Raw genomic sequence first — 21,400 nt, 5'->3', positions numbered from 1 at the left:
ATAATAATTTAGATTTGGTATGAAGTTATGTGCAAGGCATTCAGAATTTCATATGTGTAATATGAATGTTTTTAACTGTGTAATTCTCTAAGACAGTTTGACATTTGAATTACAAACTGAATTCCTCAAAGTACTTCACAGTATCTTTTCCCATATCTTTGAGAATAAAATTTGCTGTTACAGATGGTGTTTTTTTTTTAAAAAAAAATACATACATATTATACATATACATGTTTGTTTCTGCTCAGCATTAAGGGGCACAGTTTAGCATACAGTACTTAGCCACTGGCATTCAAAAGAGGTCTTAAACATAAGAAATTATTCTGTTCTTTAATATGGCCATTTATGTCAGAAAAATGCATGATGGCTAAGTCAACGTGCCACAGGAGTTTATCAGGCAACTACAAGAAACTACTTGCTTTTTCTGACTTTATTTTCATTGTATGCTACTTGTAGAATCTATTCTACACTCTGCAAGCTAAAATAATAACTTTATAAAACTAGAATTTATTTTAGATTAATCTGTGTGAGAAGTCAGATTTTAAAAATCAGTGTGATTGAAACAGACTTCAAAACCTTATTTTATTCCTATACTTAGTTATATCTCACTAAAAAATGAGACGACAGGTGTCCCCATGAAGCATTTTCCTTTTGTTAAATCAGCATTTTTTTGAAGGAAAATCAATCCACTGAAATAAAAAGTTACATATATTCAGCTCTCACATTTGTATGACAACTAATGTGATCAAGTCTTGATTTCAGCTACAGTATATGGGCGCCACTAAAATACTTGAACTCTGGGGAGAAAACAGACAGGGGCTTTGGGTGGGCTTCATTTATTTATGCTTATTACACTTGCTTGCTTGTGGGCTAGAAGTTAAAAAATGAGCAATACTTTGCTTGAAGGCAATAAAACATTTGTCACAGCTCTTACTAGGGGGAGAAAAAAATGCATGCCAAAGACGTGCTGCCAGATTCTGTGCATCTCTGTTAAACCAGAACAATGAAAAGTTCTATCTTTGCACCAGGGAGCCTACATGGTATAAGCTGCTGCTCTTGCCTGCTTGACCAAACTAAGCTAAGTTAGCAAGATACAAGAGAACAAGAGAATGGATTCTTTGCAAAAGTCAGCCATACATGCAGTGCTTGATGGTAAACAGAATGAGGAGGGAGCTTCTGGAAGCAAATAAAGTAATGAAAGAAATCCCCAGTGTCAAGTAATAGCAATGGGTAATAGCACACTGTTCAAACAAAATGTAAAAACTCCTTACTAAACTGAATTAAAAATACTTTCAGTATTAGACATCTGTGCTTATTTTTCAGAGTTGACTAAACTACTGAGAATTATTCTGTGCTTGAAAACTCATTTAACACCTAATTAACAGTGACTGTTTTTTAACAGTTTATGGGAAAGAAAAGGGAGACTCACCTTGTATAAAGCAGGAATGATCTGATGCATTTTCAGCCGATGAAATACAAAGATATCGTACACTGCTGAAATTGCCAGTACAGTCACTCCTTGCTCCTTCCACAGCATGCTGCATCCAGCACAAAGTCCTGCTCCCAAGATCCAGCCCCAAGTTCTAGCTGAGGAACTTCTTGTAGAGCAATGCTTCACGTAACACATCAGGGAAAGCAAAAAGAAGAGGCAGGCTCCAATGTCTGCCCTCCCCACTATCCCCGCTACGGCTTCGGTGTGGATCGGATGAGACGCAAACAGCAAACCAGCTATCAAGGTCCAGTACCCATCCCCGAAGAGGATCCTGGAGAAGTTTGTGAAAAGGCCTGTGACTGCAGCATGCAACAGGATGTTTACAAGATGGTAACCCCATGGATCCATTCCTCCGATGGCATGGTTGATGCGGAAGGAGAGAGTGCAGAGAGGTCTGTATGACTTGTGGCTCCCACTGTGAGTGAGAAGCGTTCCCCAGAAGTCATTGTAGAATATATGGGTCCAGGGTGTCTCTGGCAGAAGGTCCTGGTTTGTCTTGATAGCTCGACTACAAAAGACAAGTAAAAACATCATTTCAGTAGAATGAAAAGAATACAAATGAAGGGCTGTGAAAATGTAATCACATTGCTACAACAAGAAAGAATGGCGTTGTTTTGATGTTGCTTTAATCCAAGTTTTTAATTTCTACAGGAGATGTTAGAGAAGTCCACATCCATTGACTTTTCACTAAAGCAAAATTTCCATATAAATTGGCTTTTAAAACATTGGAAACAGATGTTATGCTGCTTCCATTAAATTAAAACACTCTTCAGTTGCATTCGTCTGAGTCTAACCCAGGAGTAATTGGTTAAGATTTGATGAGTTATAATTAAAATGTAAAAGAAATATGAAAGACTGACAAACAGTGTTGTTGAAACAACTGATTCTCCAGTAACTGAGAACTAAAACCCCAACTGGCCCTTTATACTGAAATTTTAATTTAGATGTTGGAATGAGTCTCACTGACATGGATGAACAATAAACAGAAGTTGGTAGGAGCATGCAAATTTCTGGTGTGCTATGGGCACTCCCACAACTTTCCCATACATCTTTTGACTGACAGCAATTTTCAGTTAACACCTTGCTGAAGGCAAGCAGCAGAGTATTTTACAGGAGATCATACCTCTTTCTATTTCTTATACTTACAATTTAGAAAAAAACATTTTAATGTTGTATTAGCTTAAGAATTCAGGCCTGTGTCAAGTTGACTAGGGGCAAAAAAAAAAGTGCAGTTTTCAACATTTTTGTTTCCAACCACCCTGGCAAGGACTGGTGCCAGCCATTAGCAGTCTCCACATCTAATTCAGTACTGTAAAAATCTGTCCCCTTTAAAAATCCAATCATTTGCATTTCAAATTTATGCTGTAGAAGAAGGTGTGAGGCCTGTTTAGTTCAAAAAGATGACTAGAATTTAATTAATTACTTGTCTTCATAACTAAAGTTAAAATTAAGCAATTACAAAACCAATAGCAACAACAAAAGTGCTTTGTTGTTGCTACTGAGCTTAACTCATTTATTATTTATTTTAACAGGGTAATTGAGAATGAGGGCAGCTCATAATTCTAATATTAAAAATATTAAACAAGAGAAATGATTTATCTCTGTTTTTTTACTGAGTCCCTCTTCCTGCCTTTCCAAAAAAATATATTTCTGTAATTAATCATGTTTCAGTTCAGATGAGGAAGCAAGAAATGGTACAAAATTCAGGCCAACATCAGAAACGGACCAGTCAAATTCATTCGCCCAGATTCCACTCACATTCTCATCCCCCAGTGAAAGAAGAACCTTGCAACCTGCATCCAAATCCCAGTTTTTATGCTATTCATTTCAGGAATGTTGTCTTGTTCGTTACAGAAAAATACTCAGACACTGATATGCTATGCCACAGAATCTCCATACAAATACCCTAAATGACATGCAGCTCAAGGTTTCCATTGTCTACCGCGCATTGCTGTAATGCTTTCAGACACGCTTCCTATCTGCATGTCCTTTTGTCTCTGTGCACATGGAGGTTACAAAGAGGTCAGCTTAAATCCTATAAAGATCTCATGATGCCTTCTAGAATGCTTGAAAATTTTCATTTTGACTTCTGCTTATGCAGTGGATCAGGTTCCTTATATTTGTTTTCTCAACCCCACACACATTTTTCTCATTTTAGCCCAGTCACAAAAGAACACTGCAAGAAAACAAGATCTTTGTTTTCACGTTATTTATCTTGTCCTTTGGAGGAGTCTTTTCCTGAAATCTAAGCCCTCTGTTTGTGATTTCAGTTTGTAGTAGCACTCTCACAGTCATAAAAGAAAAAAAAAAAAAAAAAAAAAACAGGAATTCAGTAAAAGTAAAGCAGGTGTTAGGCTAGAAATAGTTCTTTCTCTAAGAAAGGCACAGTATCTAAGACTACAGGCTCCTCAACAGTGAGCAGAGCTAAGAATGGCTATCAGATGTCAGGATTTAGAGCTGAAACCTTGAATTCAAATACTGTTTCCCTGAGAAAAAAATGCTAAGGAAATAAGTGGCAGTAACGCTGCCACTGCAACTGCCTTCCCTGAGGCTGATGTAAAAAGACTAGATGGCACACAGGTCACAGCCACTAAATCATCGTGTTTTACTGTATCTTTTGCAAATGTGCCTACTTCCAGTACTTGAAGCCATGCAACTGCTTCTAAAAAAAATAAGTAATTGTACACAGCTATAAGACACATCTATATGCATGTATATGCACACATGCTAAGATACTAGCAGACGCCCCAAACTCCATGCTGCCCTTAATAAGAGAAAGGACCAGCTTGGTCCCCCCAGGTGAACAGCCCTTCCCACACAATGCGTATCTCCTTGAATTCTTCCTTGCCAGGAATAAACTGTTCCTCAAAATCATAAAGAAACCTATTGTACATTCAGATGGCGTGAATTCAGTCAAATTTCATTTGTCTCAGCAACAAACTTGATGAAAGCCTGATCCTTTCTTGTTGAGTCCTATTCATTTAAAAATCAATCAGCAGCAAGCCTTGTAGGTACAGTATTGATTTATTGTATTTAGCTATAAAATTCTACAGACAATTGTGGAATAAATGTAGTTTCTCATGCATGTAAAGGTAACACAATCTAATATCTGCCAGCATGAAAAATATAGAAACTGCTGGTCCCAGCTTACTTACTGGCCCAGTCATATAAAATGCTGGACTGTCTATGAGACAGAATTTGAAAGAAAGTTAGGAGTTCTTTCCAGATGATGATTTTTTTGCAGAGGGTTTGACCGTAACAACAGCAAAAGCCTGGTGAATGCTTTGGGACACTGGTAAAAGCAATTACAGGAGATGTAACTAGATTTCCTATAACAAAGAAGCATGTCTCGCACAGGCTGCTGGTTAAGCTTCAACTGCCACCCTGCTTCATATTTTAAAATGTAATAAAAACTACACCTGGCCAACAAAGACTTGACTGCACAAGAGGATGCAGGAGTACGAACATCTGAGGTCAGGCAGCCCTATGCCATTTTGCTCTTAGAAGTGTGAAAGGCCTCCAGCTCCCACAGCCCAACCACAGGGCCCCCAGTCCAGGCCCTCCCGCAGGCCATGGCCCAGCCCAAACCTGGCTGACGAGGCCTCATCTTTAATTACTAAAATAACAAGCTATTACTTCTGTTGCAGTATTGATGCTTAGGCAGTGATTTCAACAGCAATTTCAAAAGCAGTTCCTCCTGACGGCCTGACAGGCAGTGCTGACATGTCCTTTATAATGCTTCTGTGCTCACAGTGACCGGGGCTCTCCGCAGATAGAAAATGTTATTAACTGCTGTCTCCAGGAAAGACTCTGGGATAAAGGAAAGTACAAAACATCTTTTTAGCCTTGTCTTCTCCTTCTCTTTCACTCACAGTTTACCTCCAGTTTACGTCCTGCAGATTAGTCCAATCTTGCTAATGGGCATAACAAGAGAAGCTCGCCAACTGCACTCATCACTCTTAAAAAGAGCTGTAAACTCTGCTCTTGCTAAAAGGCACTGGGTCACAAGGGAAAGTCATTTTTCAAAGCTCCAACGCAACTGGCATTTTTACTTTCGAGCAGCTTCAGATAAGGCTTGCAGACTCAGCCAGGGAACTCGCTTTTGTCAATTTTTAATGCCTGCCCATTTCACGCATCCCGGGAGAGCAAGATATCTCATTCAGAGTACAACAAATGGATCAGTTTGAGAGTAGAAGAAGGAAGAATCATAGCCAGCTATCAATACTTTAGAAATGGAAGTCTGAAGAAAGACAAGAGCTATACAGGCAAATCATTTGTTTATCAACTCAAAAGATTCCTTCTGCCTCCTGCTAATTTGCTGTGTAGGTCAGTACACACCTTCAGCACAATGCAAGTAAGATTTTTTCCATCAAACTCAAATAATAGCAGAGACCAAGCAGTTCATACATACACATATATATGCATACACACAAAAAAGCCCAGATGTTTTTAAAATTAACAGCTCTATATGTCCTGAACTTCTGCACTAGTGCTAAACTGATCCAGGTGTTAACACCAGGGTAAAAAAACAGATGCAACATTCTAAAGTGATTTAACACATTAAGCCATATGTCCAGCTTCAATATTGCTAATGACCCCCATATGCTGAAAACGAACATCAGCATTTGAAGTACGGGACATATTTTTGAGAAAAAGGAGAACTCCCAAATGTGCACAAAGGAAGCTATTGCCCAGTCTTCTCTCACATAAAATAGATAGGCAGTGATGGACTGGCAGTCCTATTCAGAGGTTCTTCCTTGGTTTTCCTCAAAATCATTTTAGAATATTTAGAATACTCCATTTTCATAAATAGTAATGGAAAAGCACCCTATAGCATTTTTATAGTAGATCTTAACAAGTCATGCTAAGGAGGCTTAGAATATTTTACATTACCTGTAGAGACAGCAAGCTTGAAAACAGCCTGAGCCTCCTTTACAGAGTACAAAACAGCTTCACATCCCCTGAATATACAGCAGCTGAGTCTGTCCATCCAAAATACTTCCAGGTGATCTGTTCAGCAGGCACGAGTCAGATAACAGGCTAACAACAAAGGTTGTCATAATTCTCATGCTTACCCAAAGACTAAGATATACGTGTAATCTATATTGATAACCAAAAAAAAAAAAAAAAATCAGAAAGCACTATCTGGTCCATAGAAATGCCTTAAGAGTAATAAGCATTAAGTATGTGAAAGCTCATTCATCTAAATGTTTAATTACAGACTCAAGGGAACTATTTACCATTCTTGCATATTTCTGGCAGCAATTATATCTTGCATGTTCCATATTAAAGTTCATTTCTTTTCAACAGTTGTGAAAGTGGTATTTATCTACAGTACCAGCAGGCTATTAAATTTTATCCATGCCGGTTTTCAAAAAGAGGTACCTATTTTGTACATTGAGCAGGGACACCTGCAGGAGACCAAATTCTATGCATCCTCTGGGTTTCAGGTTGCAGCTTTTAGTTTCTCTGAAGAACAAATTTTCTTAGGTGAATCTCTAAGGAACAGACAATAACTCAGCTGTTCTCAGATGGGAAACAACTACGTAACCTAGTTATACATTGGATCCTCAGTTGCTGGCTCTGAGAACAGGACTAGATGTATTAAAGAGGCCACAGAAGAACACCTACATTCAAATCATATTTTACATTAATTAAATGAAAACTTAACATCACAAAAGGGAAATGTAGTGCCAGTAAACTAGTCCCTAGCTAACTTATGCCAATCCTTTTCTAACTGTAGAAATACCTGAATGCATCAAACTCAGAGCTCATGCATGGAAGACAATATTCCCATCTTGGAAAGTGGTAATGAAAGCTATTAACTATGCAGTTAGTAACAGAGAATATATGTGTAAGTATTAATATTATTTACAGATTTTGGATTATTATCGTTCTTTAACAGTAACATCATAGCCAACCTAAGCTGTGTACAGAACAAAGATGAGCTACACATAACGGGACAGTAAGCAGTGTTTTTCTCATAAAACATTTTCAGTGATACTTTTCCGAATTAGACATAAACAGAATGGAAAGATGCATGAGACAATATCATCATACATTTGTATGCTTACAATTGTCATAAAAAATGGAAGCACATGGGGAAAAAAAGCAATAAAAAAAGGAAACAACAAAATTCAGACAACAAAATCAGAAGTGTCACTGTATCACAGTAAGTATATTGTATCCAAGTATACAGACTTCCCAATAATTGCCTAAACTGTACAATATCTTTTAAAAGTATTGACCTGCATTGGCTGCAGCCTTCTAGACTTCTCTAACTTTGCAACTGAAGATGCAGTGCTATTCTGAAGAAGAAAAGCCATTCTAAACAGGTGGTACACACAACACTGACTGCTGTCAAGCACTGCTTTACCTATACTGAGGCATACAGCAAGCATTGATTTTCTTATTGACTAAAAGAGCTCTGAAAACTTTAAGGAACTAAAGGTTCAAAACATTTTGGTTACAAGAAGGTTGAGATGGCCTGAAAAATCTTTTCCTCCAGGAACATAAATATTTCAAAAACTAACCATCAAGGCTTCAGTGGAGAACCTTTCTCCATTCTATAAGCCCTTTCACTTCTAAGTGCATCCTCATGCTGAAAGACTCTGGCCTTAATATTAACCCTAAGTGCAGCTCGCTCCCTCTCAGTTCAGTCTTTTTCCTGATATAACAAACAGAAGACTACATTAAGTATGAAACCCTAATATCAACTGGCTGGGTGGTATTATTCAGACACATGCAAAAAACAAGCTGCATGGAAGCAAGAGAAGTAATTAATACTTTCTGCTGCTGAACAATGGGATACCATGAGACTCCTCTCAGAAGGTAGCAGATATGCACACAGAGAGAAGAGAGGCACTGTCGTGTCTGCTCCCTGAGTTTGTTCACCACAACAAAATATACAGCAGGTATATGAAGCAATATTTACTGAAGAAAATGCTTAAATTACTAGACCAGAAAATGCTTTGTTTTTCTCACATCTGTTTCATAAGATCTCTCCCAACTACAAAAAACAAACAAACAAACAAAAACAACAACAAAAAAAATGCTAATTCTGTTTCTCTAAGTCTTCAAGATATTCAGTATTTATTTGACAACATCTTCTCTCAATTATACAAGCAATGCTATTCTTTATAAATATTATTCGGTGCCAAACTACTGGCTGGCAATAGCTCGTTATTTCTTTCTTTTACACAAGCACCTGAACACAGAGACACACACATACATACATCCACCTGTGAAAATGTAATTCCAAGCTTCTGAAGCATGGTCAGAATTTATAATTGGAACCTCTGCTGCCCTTTCAATTCTATTTTAGATGATAAAAGCAGGCCCAGCAGGCCTTATTAGATTTACTGTTCCACAGTAAAACATGGCACTAGCCTACTTCTTTTTCCCACTTTCCTTTGAAAAAAAATCATTTTGCCATTTCACCATACAGCTACTCACAACAGTACAATTATCTCTAAGGAAAAGGACAGATGTGTTAAGGCTTGAGAAAACAGCAGTAACACTGGAAACATTGAGACTCTTAGCTACTTTAATAAGACAGACATTAAACTATATTTTCTGACAAGTCATCTACTGAATATACATAAAGCCTTTTCAAAACATGTACATTTTAAGCCATTACAAAAAAAAAAAATGGCATACCTTCTGTACTGTACAGAAGAGCATATCAGTTATACACCAGTCCTGTAACACCTCTCTTGTTCTTTTCAGTAGATGGCAAACTACATTGAAGAAGCAAGGCTCAGTAATTTGACTCTTAATAATTCACTTATTTTTCAATTCAAATTTATTTATTTACACAGCCTTTTCAAAAAGTTCAGGGAAACTGTACGTAATTATGCCTAAACACACACTTCTGCACTCTAGATTTAAATCCTGAAAGAACCTTTGGGCAGCTGACTTATTGTTATGGAAGTATTGAAAAGACTAGCCAGGAACATAGACACATATAAGTACAGAAATACTAAGAAGAGAAGATACTTCTGAGAACACAACGTAATTTACATACACTGTCCTTTTAAACTTTTATATATATATGTATGTGTATACATATATATATATACACATATACATGTTTGCATAAGTGTGTGGGTAGGGGACAAAGAGAAGTATCAAGGGATTGTGGTGGTACCACTATTTGTAGCAATATACTAAATAACATTAGGAGATCAAATGGGTCCTCCCTGGGGATTAAATATCTAAGTTATTCTGTCAGCACCAAAGTCCAGCTACTCAGGAGAATCAAAGTTGACACACTGCGCTTTCAGTAAAACAGAGGACAAAATATCAACAAACACACAAAACAAAGCATGTTTAACATGATGAAAAGAAAAAAAAACAGCAAGATACGTGAACATATACTTAAGATAAAATCCAAGGTTTATATTTCTCTGTAATAACAGTTTACTCATCAGTGAATCAACCAAAATATTTAAAGTGTCTTTTTAGAAAACTAAAAATTTTTTTTTTTTTAAAAAAAAAGGTAGTTTTCCTTCTTAGAATAGGATTCTAATTCCAGCAAATGATATAGAGGCTAAAGAAACCATTTATGATGTACATAGATGAAGATGACCTTTTGGCCTTGCCACAGAAGATACGTCAGACAAATTCCTGGAAGCCTTTTTTGTTTTGTTTTTTTTTTCAGCTGAATAAAATGGAACTCACTACAGTTAAGTCAAAACCGGTTACTATGAGGAAAGAAAAGATCTACTCAATAGAAAATAGTCCAAATCTGTGAGACGTCCTTCATCAGTGTACTTTAACAGGGCAGACCAGCATCCATTCATTTATAAAGGTGTTGATCGGGCTGAGATAAGGTTAAAATGAGTATTATTGACTTGTTTCATCTTAGTGTTTCAATAGTCTATACAGATGCAGGGACTCATTTGAGTAAAACAAATTTTGTGGCATACCATAGCAATTGTGAAACACTAGAAGTCCATAGCAATGTGTAGAATATATTTTATTTTCTCATATTTCTTGTGGTTAAGAGCATCCAACTAGTAGATAACAGTTTGAGATTGGCATAAAAGGGCTAATCACAGTTATTTTTTTAAAGAAAATACAGACTTTCTGGTCACGATTACATGCCAGTCTGCACTAAGCATACTCCTGAGGATTTTACTGGATGCTGTCAAAGATTGAGCTAAAAAAAAGCCAGGAAATGGCAAATTAGTTGAATTACGTTATCAGAACACACTGGATCAAATTCTGATTTCTTCTATATTAGTGTTAATCCACATTAGCATTGGAATAACCTCCAATTTATGTCACTGAAACCAGTATGGTTCTGAAATCAATTGCAATTGGCAAAAGCTTTTATAGTCTTCCAGTAGACTTTTTAGATTCCTACGCATAAAACAAAGCAACCAGAAACCATTCCTTCTTATGCTTTAGAGCAGCTGTTGGGAGTCAGGTAGTAAGTAGTAATGATCTCAGACAGCAATTCAGGGAAACTGAAGCCATTACTAGACACTAGAACTGAGTACGAGAACAACCTTCCTGCCCAAACAATTGCAAGCCAAATGAAGTTAAGCTGAACTATAAAAAGAAAATCAGCAAATCAGCATAAAACAGAAGCAGTCTCCCCAGCTCTACACTAGCAAATCCACTTATACTTTTCTCCTCTGGTGGTTTGTGTGTCCATTCAGAATGCTTTTTTTTTTTTTTTTTTTTTTTTAAAGCAGGTTTACCTTTCCTAGGAAGCATCCCCCTAAGAAAGGAAGGCCTGAAGATCTGTGGGAAGACTGAGCCAATAGTTCATCGTTAGGTTCAACTTCTTACTATAACATTTAAGTCCAAGCACTCCTGAGAGCAAAACAACAGAGATCTGCACTTTTTCCTGGTAGCTGAGGAACGAATGCTGCAAAAGGTTATGGCATTTCATAACTGGCCTTTTTGACAATGACAACTCTAAGTTCTGCCTAAAGAGACCTATGGAGGAAAGTCAACAGAAGAGAACACAATGCAGAAAAATTACTGAGAGATTTTAAAAAAAGAACAAAAACGTTTGCTTCTTTCAGTAGTCCATATCATACACAGAAATGTTTTGTAGGGGAAACAATTCACGCACAGTATTTTGGTAACACAGAAGTTGCTAAGTCCTCTCAAATTCTGGCACTGCTAATGGACAGTAATCATTCTGCCTTCAGTATTTAAACAAGCAGCACTGGTTGAGATCAGAGTAAGAAGAAACTTTAGACGTAGGAAAAAAGCCTTGGATAGATTATGAGAGACATGCAACAGAGTGGAGTGGAAGAGATCCATAGGAATCTGGAGTACTGCATCCAAGTTTGGAGCCTCCAGTACAAGAAAGACAGGGAGCTGTTGGAGAGGGTCCAGAGGAGGGCCACAAAGATGATCAGGGCACTGGAGCACCTCCCCTGTGAGGACAGGCTGAGGGAGCTGGGCTTGTTCAGCCTGGAGAAAAGAAGGCTGAGGGGTGACCGCACTGCAGCCTTTCAATACCTAAAAGGAACCTACAAACAGGAGGGGAATCAACTCTTTGAAAGGGTTGATAACTGCAGGACAAGGGGAAATGGTTTGAAGTTGAGGGAGGGGAGATTTAGGTTGGATGTCAGGGGGAAGTTCTTTACAGAGAGAGTGGTGAGGTGCTAGAACAGGCTGCCAGAGGTTGTGGATGCCCCGTCTTCAGAGGTGTTCAAGGCCAGATTGGATGGGGCCCTGGGCAGCCTGGTCTAGTATTGAATGTGGAGGTTGGTGGCCCTGCCTGTGGCAGGGGGATTGGAGATTCATGATCCTTGAGGTCCCTTTCAACCCTGGCCATTCTGTGATTCTGTGAATCAGAATAGATGCCTAGAGAGACTGGTCAACATTTTCAGACTGCAAAAAAGAAAAAGAAATGGTGAGTAGCGTAGTGCAGCATTTGTTGACAAGGCTAATATATTCTCTTCAGCTTCTCACAAAAGGATGGAAAATATAGATTGGAGAGAAACTTCAACATCACATGCTTATCTTTGAAGAGAGTTGGTTTTCTACTAGGATTCTAAATGTGTTTATTACCTAGATCATTTAAGAAAGAGTATTGCAATGTCTCCCCCTACTCCCCAAAGAGAAATCCATTTTGGCCCTTACGTAAAATACAGTGCCTATCTACTACCTCAAAGGAAAGAATCTGGGAAGGTTACTCCTACAGGAGTCAAGCTCCCTCTTTGCTGTCTCCCATGACATAATAAGCCACTGAAAGTTTAATGAAGAAAATGATAACTGGCCAGAGCATATAAAACAGCAGGATGCATTTATTTCTGCATAATAAAACCAATCTAACTAATATAAGCAGTTTCTGCTCTACAAGATTTGCTTCTTTTTTTTCTGGGGCTCTACATTGCATCTTGCTGTAAATTTATTGGGAATCCAAAATTTGTTTCTCTTCACAGGAAATTACTCATTCAGAATAATATAATGCTGTGCATGTATCACAAATATACCAGATTCCTAACATACTGAGAAATTAATTATTATATAGTCAATAAATACAGCTATTCAATGTATCTGTCCCATCCACTAAGATAGTGTAGCACTTAGGGTCTATTCAGTTTTCAGTGAAGATTCCTATGTTATCCTGATGAATTTTAAAGGAATACTTAAGTAGTAAGACATTGCTACCAAAGTCCTTTAGAAAACTTTACCCAAATGTTGCATGCAATAAGACACACGTATCTCACTCAAATCAACTTTATCATCCCCTCTAGTTCTTTCTCAGTTCAACTGTAGAATAAAAGCATGTAGACATCAATGAGAGACAAAAGATGCTGTTCACGAGAGGTGCTGGGAGCCCACGGGAAACCCAAGAAGCCATCCTCACGTTTCCAGGTATGCTACAGGTTTGCCATCTCACCACTGAGAACCAAGTGTAACTGGAAGCTGCAGCAGTGCTAACTATGAAGATCTTTTCATGTGAAGGCACCTGACTTGAATCCCAAATTCACAGCGAACGCTCAGCCATCAACTATTGAGAAAGATAAAATCATATTTCTAGAAACATAAGCTTCTGTTATTTTAATAACACAGGCCATTGTTGCAAGCCAACAAAACAGATGAAAGTTTTAAATTAAAGGTCAATTCTGCGGGTTGATACTCTGCAATTTTATGTATAAATCAAGCCAGGTGACTTATTTCCAATAGCTATGAAAATAATAAAACTGGTTTCAATGACCCCAGAGATATATATGCTTATTTGTGGTTGTGGCCCCAGGCAACCCTGAAATCAGCAATTCCATTCAGTCAGAAGCATGGCACACAGCCAAGCTCCTGTAAGAGTTAGAGGTCCTGCATACACTTTCTTTGTGTGTTTATTTGAATAGAATGGTGACTTTGGATTTTGGGCCACCCATCACTTATAGACCTCCCAGTATACTTAGAGGAACTGTTTGACCAAATCTTAATACCAGTCAGCTTTGGTTTACTAGCTCTTTAAACAAAATGTAAAAGTATCAAAAATGAAACAAGGGAAAAGAGATTAAAACAGGGTTTATCTGGAGATATCTTAATGACCATTTTCCTCTACAGATAGGACATACAACGTTTTGGGTGCAGTTTAATTGCAATAATAAGATAAAGAACTTAAATGTTGTTTCAAAGCCAAAAGAAATATATACTAAAACACAGGCTGTCCAATATAATAAAGTAGGAAATAATGGTGACAATTATCAGAAGACAAAAAAAAAAAGTACTTCAAGACATCATACTGTAAATAAATAAATACATAAATAAATTTCTTTCTGTTCTTCTCCAGGCTCACATCAAGCACCTCCCAGAGCTAACATATAATCTTGACTGTCATGGTGATATGGGTCTGTTGGAAAAATATTCTAAATATTCAAATCATGCTAACTTGCGTTTGCCAGTACTTTTAAGGACACCCTGCTACTAAATAAACAATCTGTATCTAAATCCGGACTCCAGAGCTGAAAAAGTAATCATGAATTAATATTTTCATTCAGACCCTGAAAGTTTAAATTGGGGAAGGTATCTTTAACAAAGGAAAACATCTGTGCACCCTATTACTATCTGTGCAGTTAGGCTGTATCAAAAGTCGCAAGGAAAAAGTGCTGCACCTAAAGATGAGTGGGGAAAGTACAATTCAAACTTGCTGGTAAATACCATACAAAAGCTATACTTAATGGTCTACTCTTTCTTGCCAATGGTGCTTTCACCACAAAAGCTCTCTCTCAAAGACAGCCAACGTTAAACTAAATCTGATAAAGTGAAGTTTTCAGAACTCGCTAATAGTAGTCTCCCTCATCTATCCTACATTCACGGCCTCATCTCTGTTATGTCCCACTGTAAATATTGAATAGAAGAAAGCAGCAAGCAAATTGTTTTAAAACAGGGACTCAAAGTATATGTTCTTTTCTTTGGCCAGGTACCACAAAAAAGGGTGTCAGTACATTTCCAGTGGCACCAGTTCCAGTCTAGCTACACGCCACTTGGAAGCAAGCCATAAATTACTGGCGTGTGTATATGCACATAGTGCAACTTAGGAACTGCTGCTTTAGAAAATTGATTCAGTACAAACATCTCAAACTTTAAATTTGGCTCCTGGAAGAGAAAGATTACAAAAGCATGACTGCTCATCAAGCATCAAGAAAGGAATCCACTGCACTACCCAGTAATAACAAAAATCAATTAGTAATGTATTTATTTGTAGAATGTTGAAAATAAAAGTGCTTATGCCTTTCTGGACTTTAAATATAGAGAGGAAGGCATTGCCAAGAACTGCAGAGACACTAAGATCTCCACCTCTCCTGCCACCCAGAAGACTCACAATAGATGATAACGGTTGCTCTAAGCTGAATTTCATTCAGCTCCCATCATCAAACAGATTAACTCATCAGCAAAAGTTGTTCATTAAGCCCACGGTAAAGTTAACACACCATAACAGTTATAACCTGTGATTTGAATGACTGCATCTGAATTAATCCTGAAAAACATACGTGGATAGAAAAGCACAAAGATATTTTGCTTATGTACATATTTTTATGGCCTGCTCAACTTAACTGTTTGAAGTAGGAAAAAGAACTGCAGTAGAGTATAAGAATAAAGCAGAGGCGTTGGCCATTGCAACATGTAGTACACCTGTCAGTTAATCAGGTTTTCTCCCTGAAACTGAAAGAAAAACCAGTTTGCAGATACCTTACTCTGGATACTGCACGCAAGGCTTCTTTCCCACCAGGCATGTTTTGTCTTCATTGAATTAACACAGAGCCAGTGACAAGAACCCACCCTTTCTCTTGGTATTTATTACATGGCTTCTTACTGCCTGAAGGATGCTGATGTCTCCTGGATATGTTTTTGTAATTTTTCAGAACTTATTTTAGATGCTGTGTAATGACTTTTTAAACTGAAGTTTCATGGTGATGTTTTTCAAGCTCAACTGATTAAAGCTTGTTTAATGAATCTTGAAGAAAATATATTATTCACCTTAATGAGAATTTATGCAAATCACTGCTACTAGCTTCTGCAGAAAACCTTTTCAATTAATTATAATTAGACTTCTTTAGTTTTAGGTTTCTTGTTTTTTTAACAGGTAATTATAGGCACAGATTTACTTTTTATTTTACTTTTTATTTTCTTCCTCCCCCTGTGGGAGATGGAGAACTTCCTTGGTGTGATGTCCAAACTCCTGTACAAAGTGCCTTGGAATTGCAGTGTTACTTTCACCTCTACTCATGATTGGAAAGCCAGCGAGGGACCTTGGTCACTTATGTTGATACACAAACAAATTACTCCTTAGCAGTAATTTCATAAGAAATTACTTATTTCTTATGAAGAGAGAGTGATTTCATGAGAAAAATAAAAGCAATATTCAAATAGAGGCATGTTTCCTTACACTTCTGAAATTCTCACCAGTACAGAAAAACCTCTCTTTAAGACCTCATTTCACGGGCTTTTCAGTAGCTTATCTATTTAAAATTTGTATTTAAAAAAAAAAAAAAAAAAAAAAAGTCTTCCATAAATGGAAAAACTGTACTTCAACTATAGCCAATCAAGAAATTTCAGTAACACAAGAAGAATAATGCACTTACCAGTGCATTTTTGCAGATATGGATTTACAGTGACAAAGACGGTGCAAAACTCCACATTGCAGAGATAAAGAAGTTGGAGATTACTTTGATTAATTAGACCCTTTATTTGAGGAACTTCTCAATATAAATTAAATCCTTGTTATATTGCAACAGATTTCATAAAACCAGGTGCTTTTAGCTCTTTTGAACAAAGAACCACCAGTCTGGTAGTCATTTTAAAAGCTTAGGCCAGAAAGGGAAGGCAGGAGAAGACTGCCACTGCAGTCTTCCTAGTGAAGAGTCTTCATTCTGGAGAGCAGCACAACTGCCATGAACATATTCCCTTGGGCTGCAGTAGTACAATGATCACTTAGTTCCTACCCTCTTCCTGTGAAGACAGTGAAATTCTATCAGATTCCAGAACTAATACTGAATTATTTAAGTCTCCTCCATACTCTCAACCTCAATTACATTCACCAGCACAAGTACAGGCAGGGCAAAGAATCCATTGAGAGGAGAAGGACTTGGAGGTGCTGGTTGATGAGAAACTAAATAACGGCCAGTAGTGTGTGCTTGCAGTCCAGAAAGGCAACTGCATGCTGGGCCGCATCAAAAGCAGCATGACCAGCAAGAGATGATTGCACCCTTCCACTGCACTCTCATGAGGCTCCCATCTGTAGTGATGTATTCAGCCCTGGAGCACAAGAACAAAAAGGACTTGGACCTGTTGGAGCAAGTCCAGAAGAAGGTCACAAAGATGACTTGAGGGCTTGAGCACTTCCCCTACAAAGAAAAGCCAACATTGTTCAGACTGGAAAAGAGAAGGGTCTGGGAAGGGACCCTTGTGACCTTCCAGTAATTGAAGGGACCAGCAGGAAAGCTGGGGAGTGACTATCAAGGAATTCTATCTCTGTAGAACAAGGAGTAAAGGCTTAAAATTTAAAGAGGGTCGATTCAGATTAGATATTAGGATGAAATTCTTCACCATGTGGGCAGTGAGGCACTGGAACAGGCTGACCAAAGAAATTATGGATTCCCCATCATCCCTGGAACTTCCAAGGCCAGGCTGGATAGGCCCCTGGGGAATCTGGTCAAACTGGAGGTTTCCCTGCCTATGGCAGGGGGATTTGAAGTGATGGTCATTATGGTCCCCTTCCAATCCAAATCAATCTCTCATGTTTTATGAAATTTGTGATTTGTTTGGAAGAAGAGAGAAAAACAATATGGGAAGAGATAGTGAGGCTGTTACCTAGACATACAGTGCAGGCAAACCAGTTTCTGTCTGCCCTTTATTTCTTCCTGGAGCAGCTGAATTCCAGTCCCAGAAAACCTCCTATGCTTCAACAGCATCTCTCTTAAAACAAGCCTGATGCACTCTTATTCTCACTCTTCTGTTACAGTTTTCCATGCTGCAGCCATAGAGGGAAAGAAATTAAGTAAAAAAGAACGAATGCCTCAAGCAATCTATCTTCTACAAAGTTTCTTACTGCTATCTATTTCTGACAACTCCCATTCTGACCCTATTCCAGTTCCTCAGGCACAGCTTACTTTCTGCTGCAGAGTGGAAGTTCTAATCCACGCTGATGGATACAATCAAAGACACTATTCATAGAAGAGAGGAACTTACAATTGGATGTAGATGTATTCCTTAATCTGTCACAGTTGTTTAAGCACACGACATTCAACCAGAAATGAAGACTCGTTTCCCTCTTGGAAAAGCAAACGCGAATGCATTTGGTTCTAGGTTTTACTCTAAGCCTGATCAAATCAAAAAAGCTACTCCTCTCTTTGCTCCATAAAAATCAACCAGGCGTCTGCAGACCACTGTTCCCTTTTTGAAGCTTACACTGCAGTGAATGGTAGCAAAAGTTTGGTAGCTAATTCCAACAACAGTGACATTTACATTATGCAATGTTAACCATAAAAGACCTCAACAAGACAAGCATAATTAAATCCTGCCCAAAACAGTAACCTTTAAAATTAATGTACCAGACTACCATCTTGAACAGAACATAGATGTAAAAGTGAGGCTTTGGAGCAGCAAGCAGATTCATTAGAAATAAAATGGCAAAGCAGAATATTAAAGAGCAACATAAAGGTGAAACTATACAATGCTTTTAATTTGTAGGAAGAATTTGGCAGCTGGAAATTCATTAGCAGTTTTGTAGGCAATGTATGAACCAGTTCAGTCTCCCATGACTGTACTGTACCTGTTTTGCAGGGTTAGCAGTAGTAAAATTGACATAATAGCTCGGATTATAAAGACAGAGAACACTACTTCTCATCAAACTCAATAAAATGACATGTTTCATTTTTTAAGCACTCACTTAACCCATTTCAAAATGTAGTTATGGTCAGCTGACAGAAATCATCTTTTGAACTTTAATATTCACTGCCAAGGGGATATTATGATGCAAACTCAACCCACTGTCAAATTATTTATAAAAGAGATCTTGTTTTCCAGAAAATATTAAAAAAAAAAAATTAAATGTATCTGTCTTATTGGTTTTGTCTGTTGTCTAACTGAAACAACTAAGATATTCACTTACATCCTTGTTCTGATTTCTTGGGAGACGTACAGTAAATTAGAAATCACGAGAAAATTGTGATCAAGAGAAAGGGTCTGAAAGATTCAATTTCTGAGAGATCTTATTGTATAAAATACTAAGTAAAAATTCAGGCATTCCAAGGTACATGTTCCTGTAAATAATTAATTTTATAAAGATTACACTTTATTGGCTGAATTTATTTTTTTGTATTATTTTTAGAGTCATCTAGACAAAGATAAAATAAAGGAAGATAATTACAGCAGCAGCAGGAATAACCTTCAGTAACATTTTTTCTATTATAAGAAACGCTTTCATGCACAACATTCAATACTATAATAGCATAAACTGGCTTTCAGCACTGTAATTTAGAGAATTACAGTCTCAGAGCCTCAAGTATTTTGCTGCTGTAAGATTTCAGATTTGTTCTGCTCTAAGTAGCCAAACCTTTTAACATTTCTCCAGCTGTACGTCAGATTAGAAAACATTTTCCCCTCCTACTGTTCAGTTATTTCTTGGCTTCTATGTTTTGCCATTTCTATCTAAGAATATAAGGCTAATAGAACATACTGAAAATAAAAATATCACCCAGTAAATACAACTACTGCCCCAGTGAAGAACTGAAATTCCAATACAAATCTATTAAGTTGTCCAAATATGTGATGATCCTTGTCAGAAATGTCAAATTGATCCAATGAATGTTTTGGACTTTTTTTTATTATTATTATTGCTTTGGTGTTTTTTTTTTTTTTTCCTTTTCCCCTCATGATTTTCTCTTTAAAGAAAGTTTCCATATACCTTTTTCAGCTTTGATTGCCCCACTGAGTGAAATTTGCTGCTCTAAAAGAAAAGCCACACACACACACACACACACACACTTATGCAGCCACAGACATATATTTCTTTCACAGAGCACAATTTCTCAATTGAGCCATTTTGCATAAGCCTTTAGGTTCTGATAGCTCTCATGAAGCCAAAGCATGCTCATAAGACAGGCAAAATTAGTTGAAGTGTGCAAAAATCCATTGACCTTTCTCTCCCTCAGAAAATCATTCAGAAATAACTATAGAAAAACTTTCTTTTAACCAATAAAATGATGCTCTCCATCACAGCTTTCATGTGTATCTTTAGCAACAGAGGAGGAAGCTGCTACAAGAGTCACAAGCCAATACAGAAGGAAGGATTATATATGCTGATAAACTTTTCCCAAATAAATTACACAGTGACCTCCTCAGCCTACAAAGTCATGTTAATGAAGTTTCTACCTATTAAGCTAAACACATGCTGCTAATCAAGTATTTCCTTGACCAGTCTGTAAAATGCATAGCTAGCTCCTTACAATAGTCCTGTGACAGAAGGTGTCAGAGAAAGCCATGCAGCCATACACAACTCTGACTTGTTTCTGCATCTGTCAGCTCCACCATCCCTGGTCAACAACAGCAAGACCTGAAACCCCTACTGTCCACTGCAGTCAGTGTCTGCTTTGCAATCTCATTCCACTCTATTCCTCACAGCAGGACAAGTCAGAGTAGGACTTGTTCCTTTTTATCCCCTCTTTACAGCAGTGAAATCTAAACGAGGACTCCAAAGAAGAAAAGAGGGCTCCATCAGGGAAGAGGGAAGGGGAAAGGCAAGAAATGGTCAGAAAAACAGTAACAACAACAACTATGTATAATCCTCTAACGCTTGAGGATCCCGTGCAACAAAGAGAAGATGAGGTGGAAGACAGACACAGACCCACATCCCCAGAACACTTCCAAAAAAGTCACCACTCCCTTGCCTAGCTGTACCCTCAGCATGGAGCTGGTGCTGCCATCACACAGCTCAGCTCCTTCGCCTGCCGCCAGGCCAAGGCTTTCAGGGCAGTGAAACATTGCTGTGAAACACTGCCATGAAATCCTAAGACCAGACTTGAGCAACCAGGCCGCACATCATGTCACCACTGTTCTTCATTACAAAAATAAAAGGCCTGCTCACTGAGAAAAACACTGCTGTGACCTGATCAGCAGTTCCACAGTTTCCATTTCATTTCAAAGACATTGCAGTTGCCATTTCAATTGTTATGCTAGCAAAAAAAAAAAAAAAAACAAAAACAAAACACATTGCAAAAGAGTCTGAAACCAACAACAACAAAAAAATCACATCTAGACGTGCACATCAAAGTAAAACAAGACAAAAACACTGTACTGAATGCAGCACAGACTATACAGGACATTGGCAGGAAAGTTTTCAGGGCATAGCATCTTTTTAACATTAATAAGAAAAAAATTCATTTTATAAAGAGTACAGTTTAAAAAGGGAAAGGATCTGAGTAGCTG

General features: G+C 37.7%; 1 protein-coding gene across 2 annotated transcripts in view; it reads right to left on the bottom strand.

Annotated features, from left to right (window-relative positions):
- TMTC2 (transmembrane O-mannosyltransferase targeting cadherins 2) overlaps window positions 1–21,400 on the bottom strand; it is a 239,019-nt gene that overhangs the window by 135,906 nt on the left and 81,713 nt on the right. For both annotated transcript variants that reach the window (XM_042889535.1, XM_042889536.1), the window contains exon 2: window positions 1,430–2,000. In XM_042889535.1, coding sequence (XP_042745469.1) covers window positions 1,430–2,000 — 571 coding nt within the window. The remainder of the gene's footprint in view (window positions 1–1,429; window positions 2,001–21,400) is intronic.

Source organism: Lagopus leucura, unplaced genomic scaffold (assembly GCF_019238085.1).
Source record: "Lagopus leucura isolate 7727_CA_CO unplaced genomic scaffold, USGS_WTPT01 Super-Scaffold_100159, whole genome shotgun sequence".
NCBI lineage: Eukaryota > Metazoa > Chordata > Aves > Galliformes > Phasianidae > Lagopus > Lagopus leucura.
The sequence above is the reverse complement of the archived record's forward strand: the minus strand, read 5'-3'. Positions and strand labels throughout refer to the sequence as shown.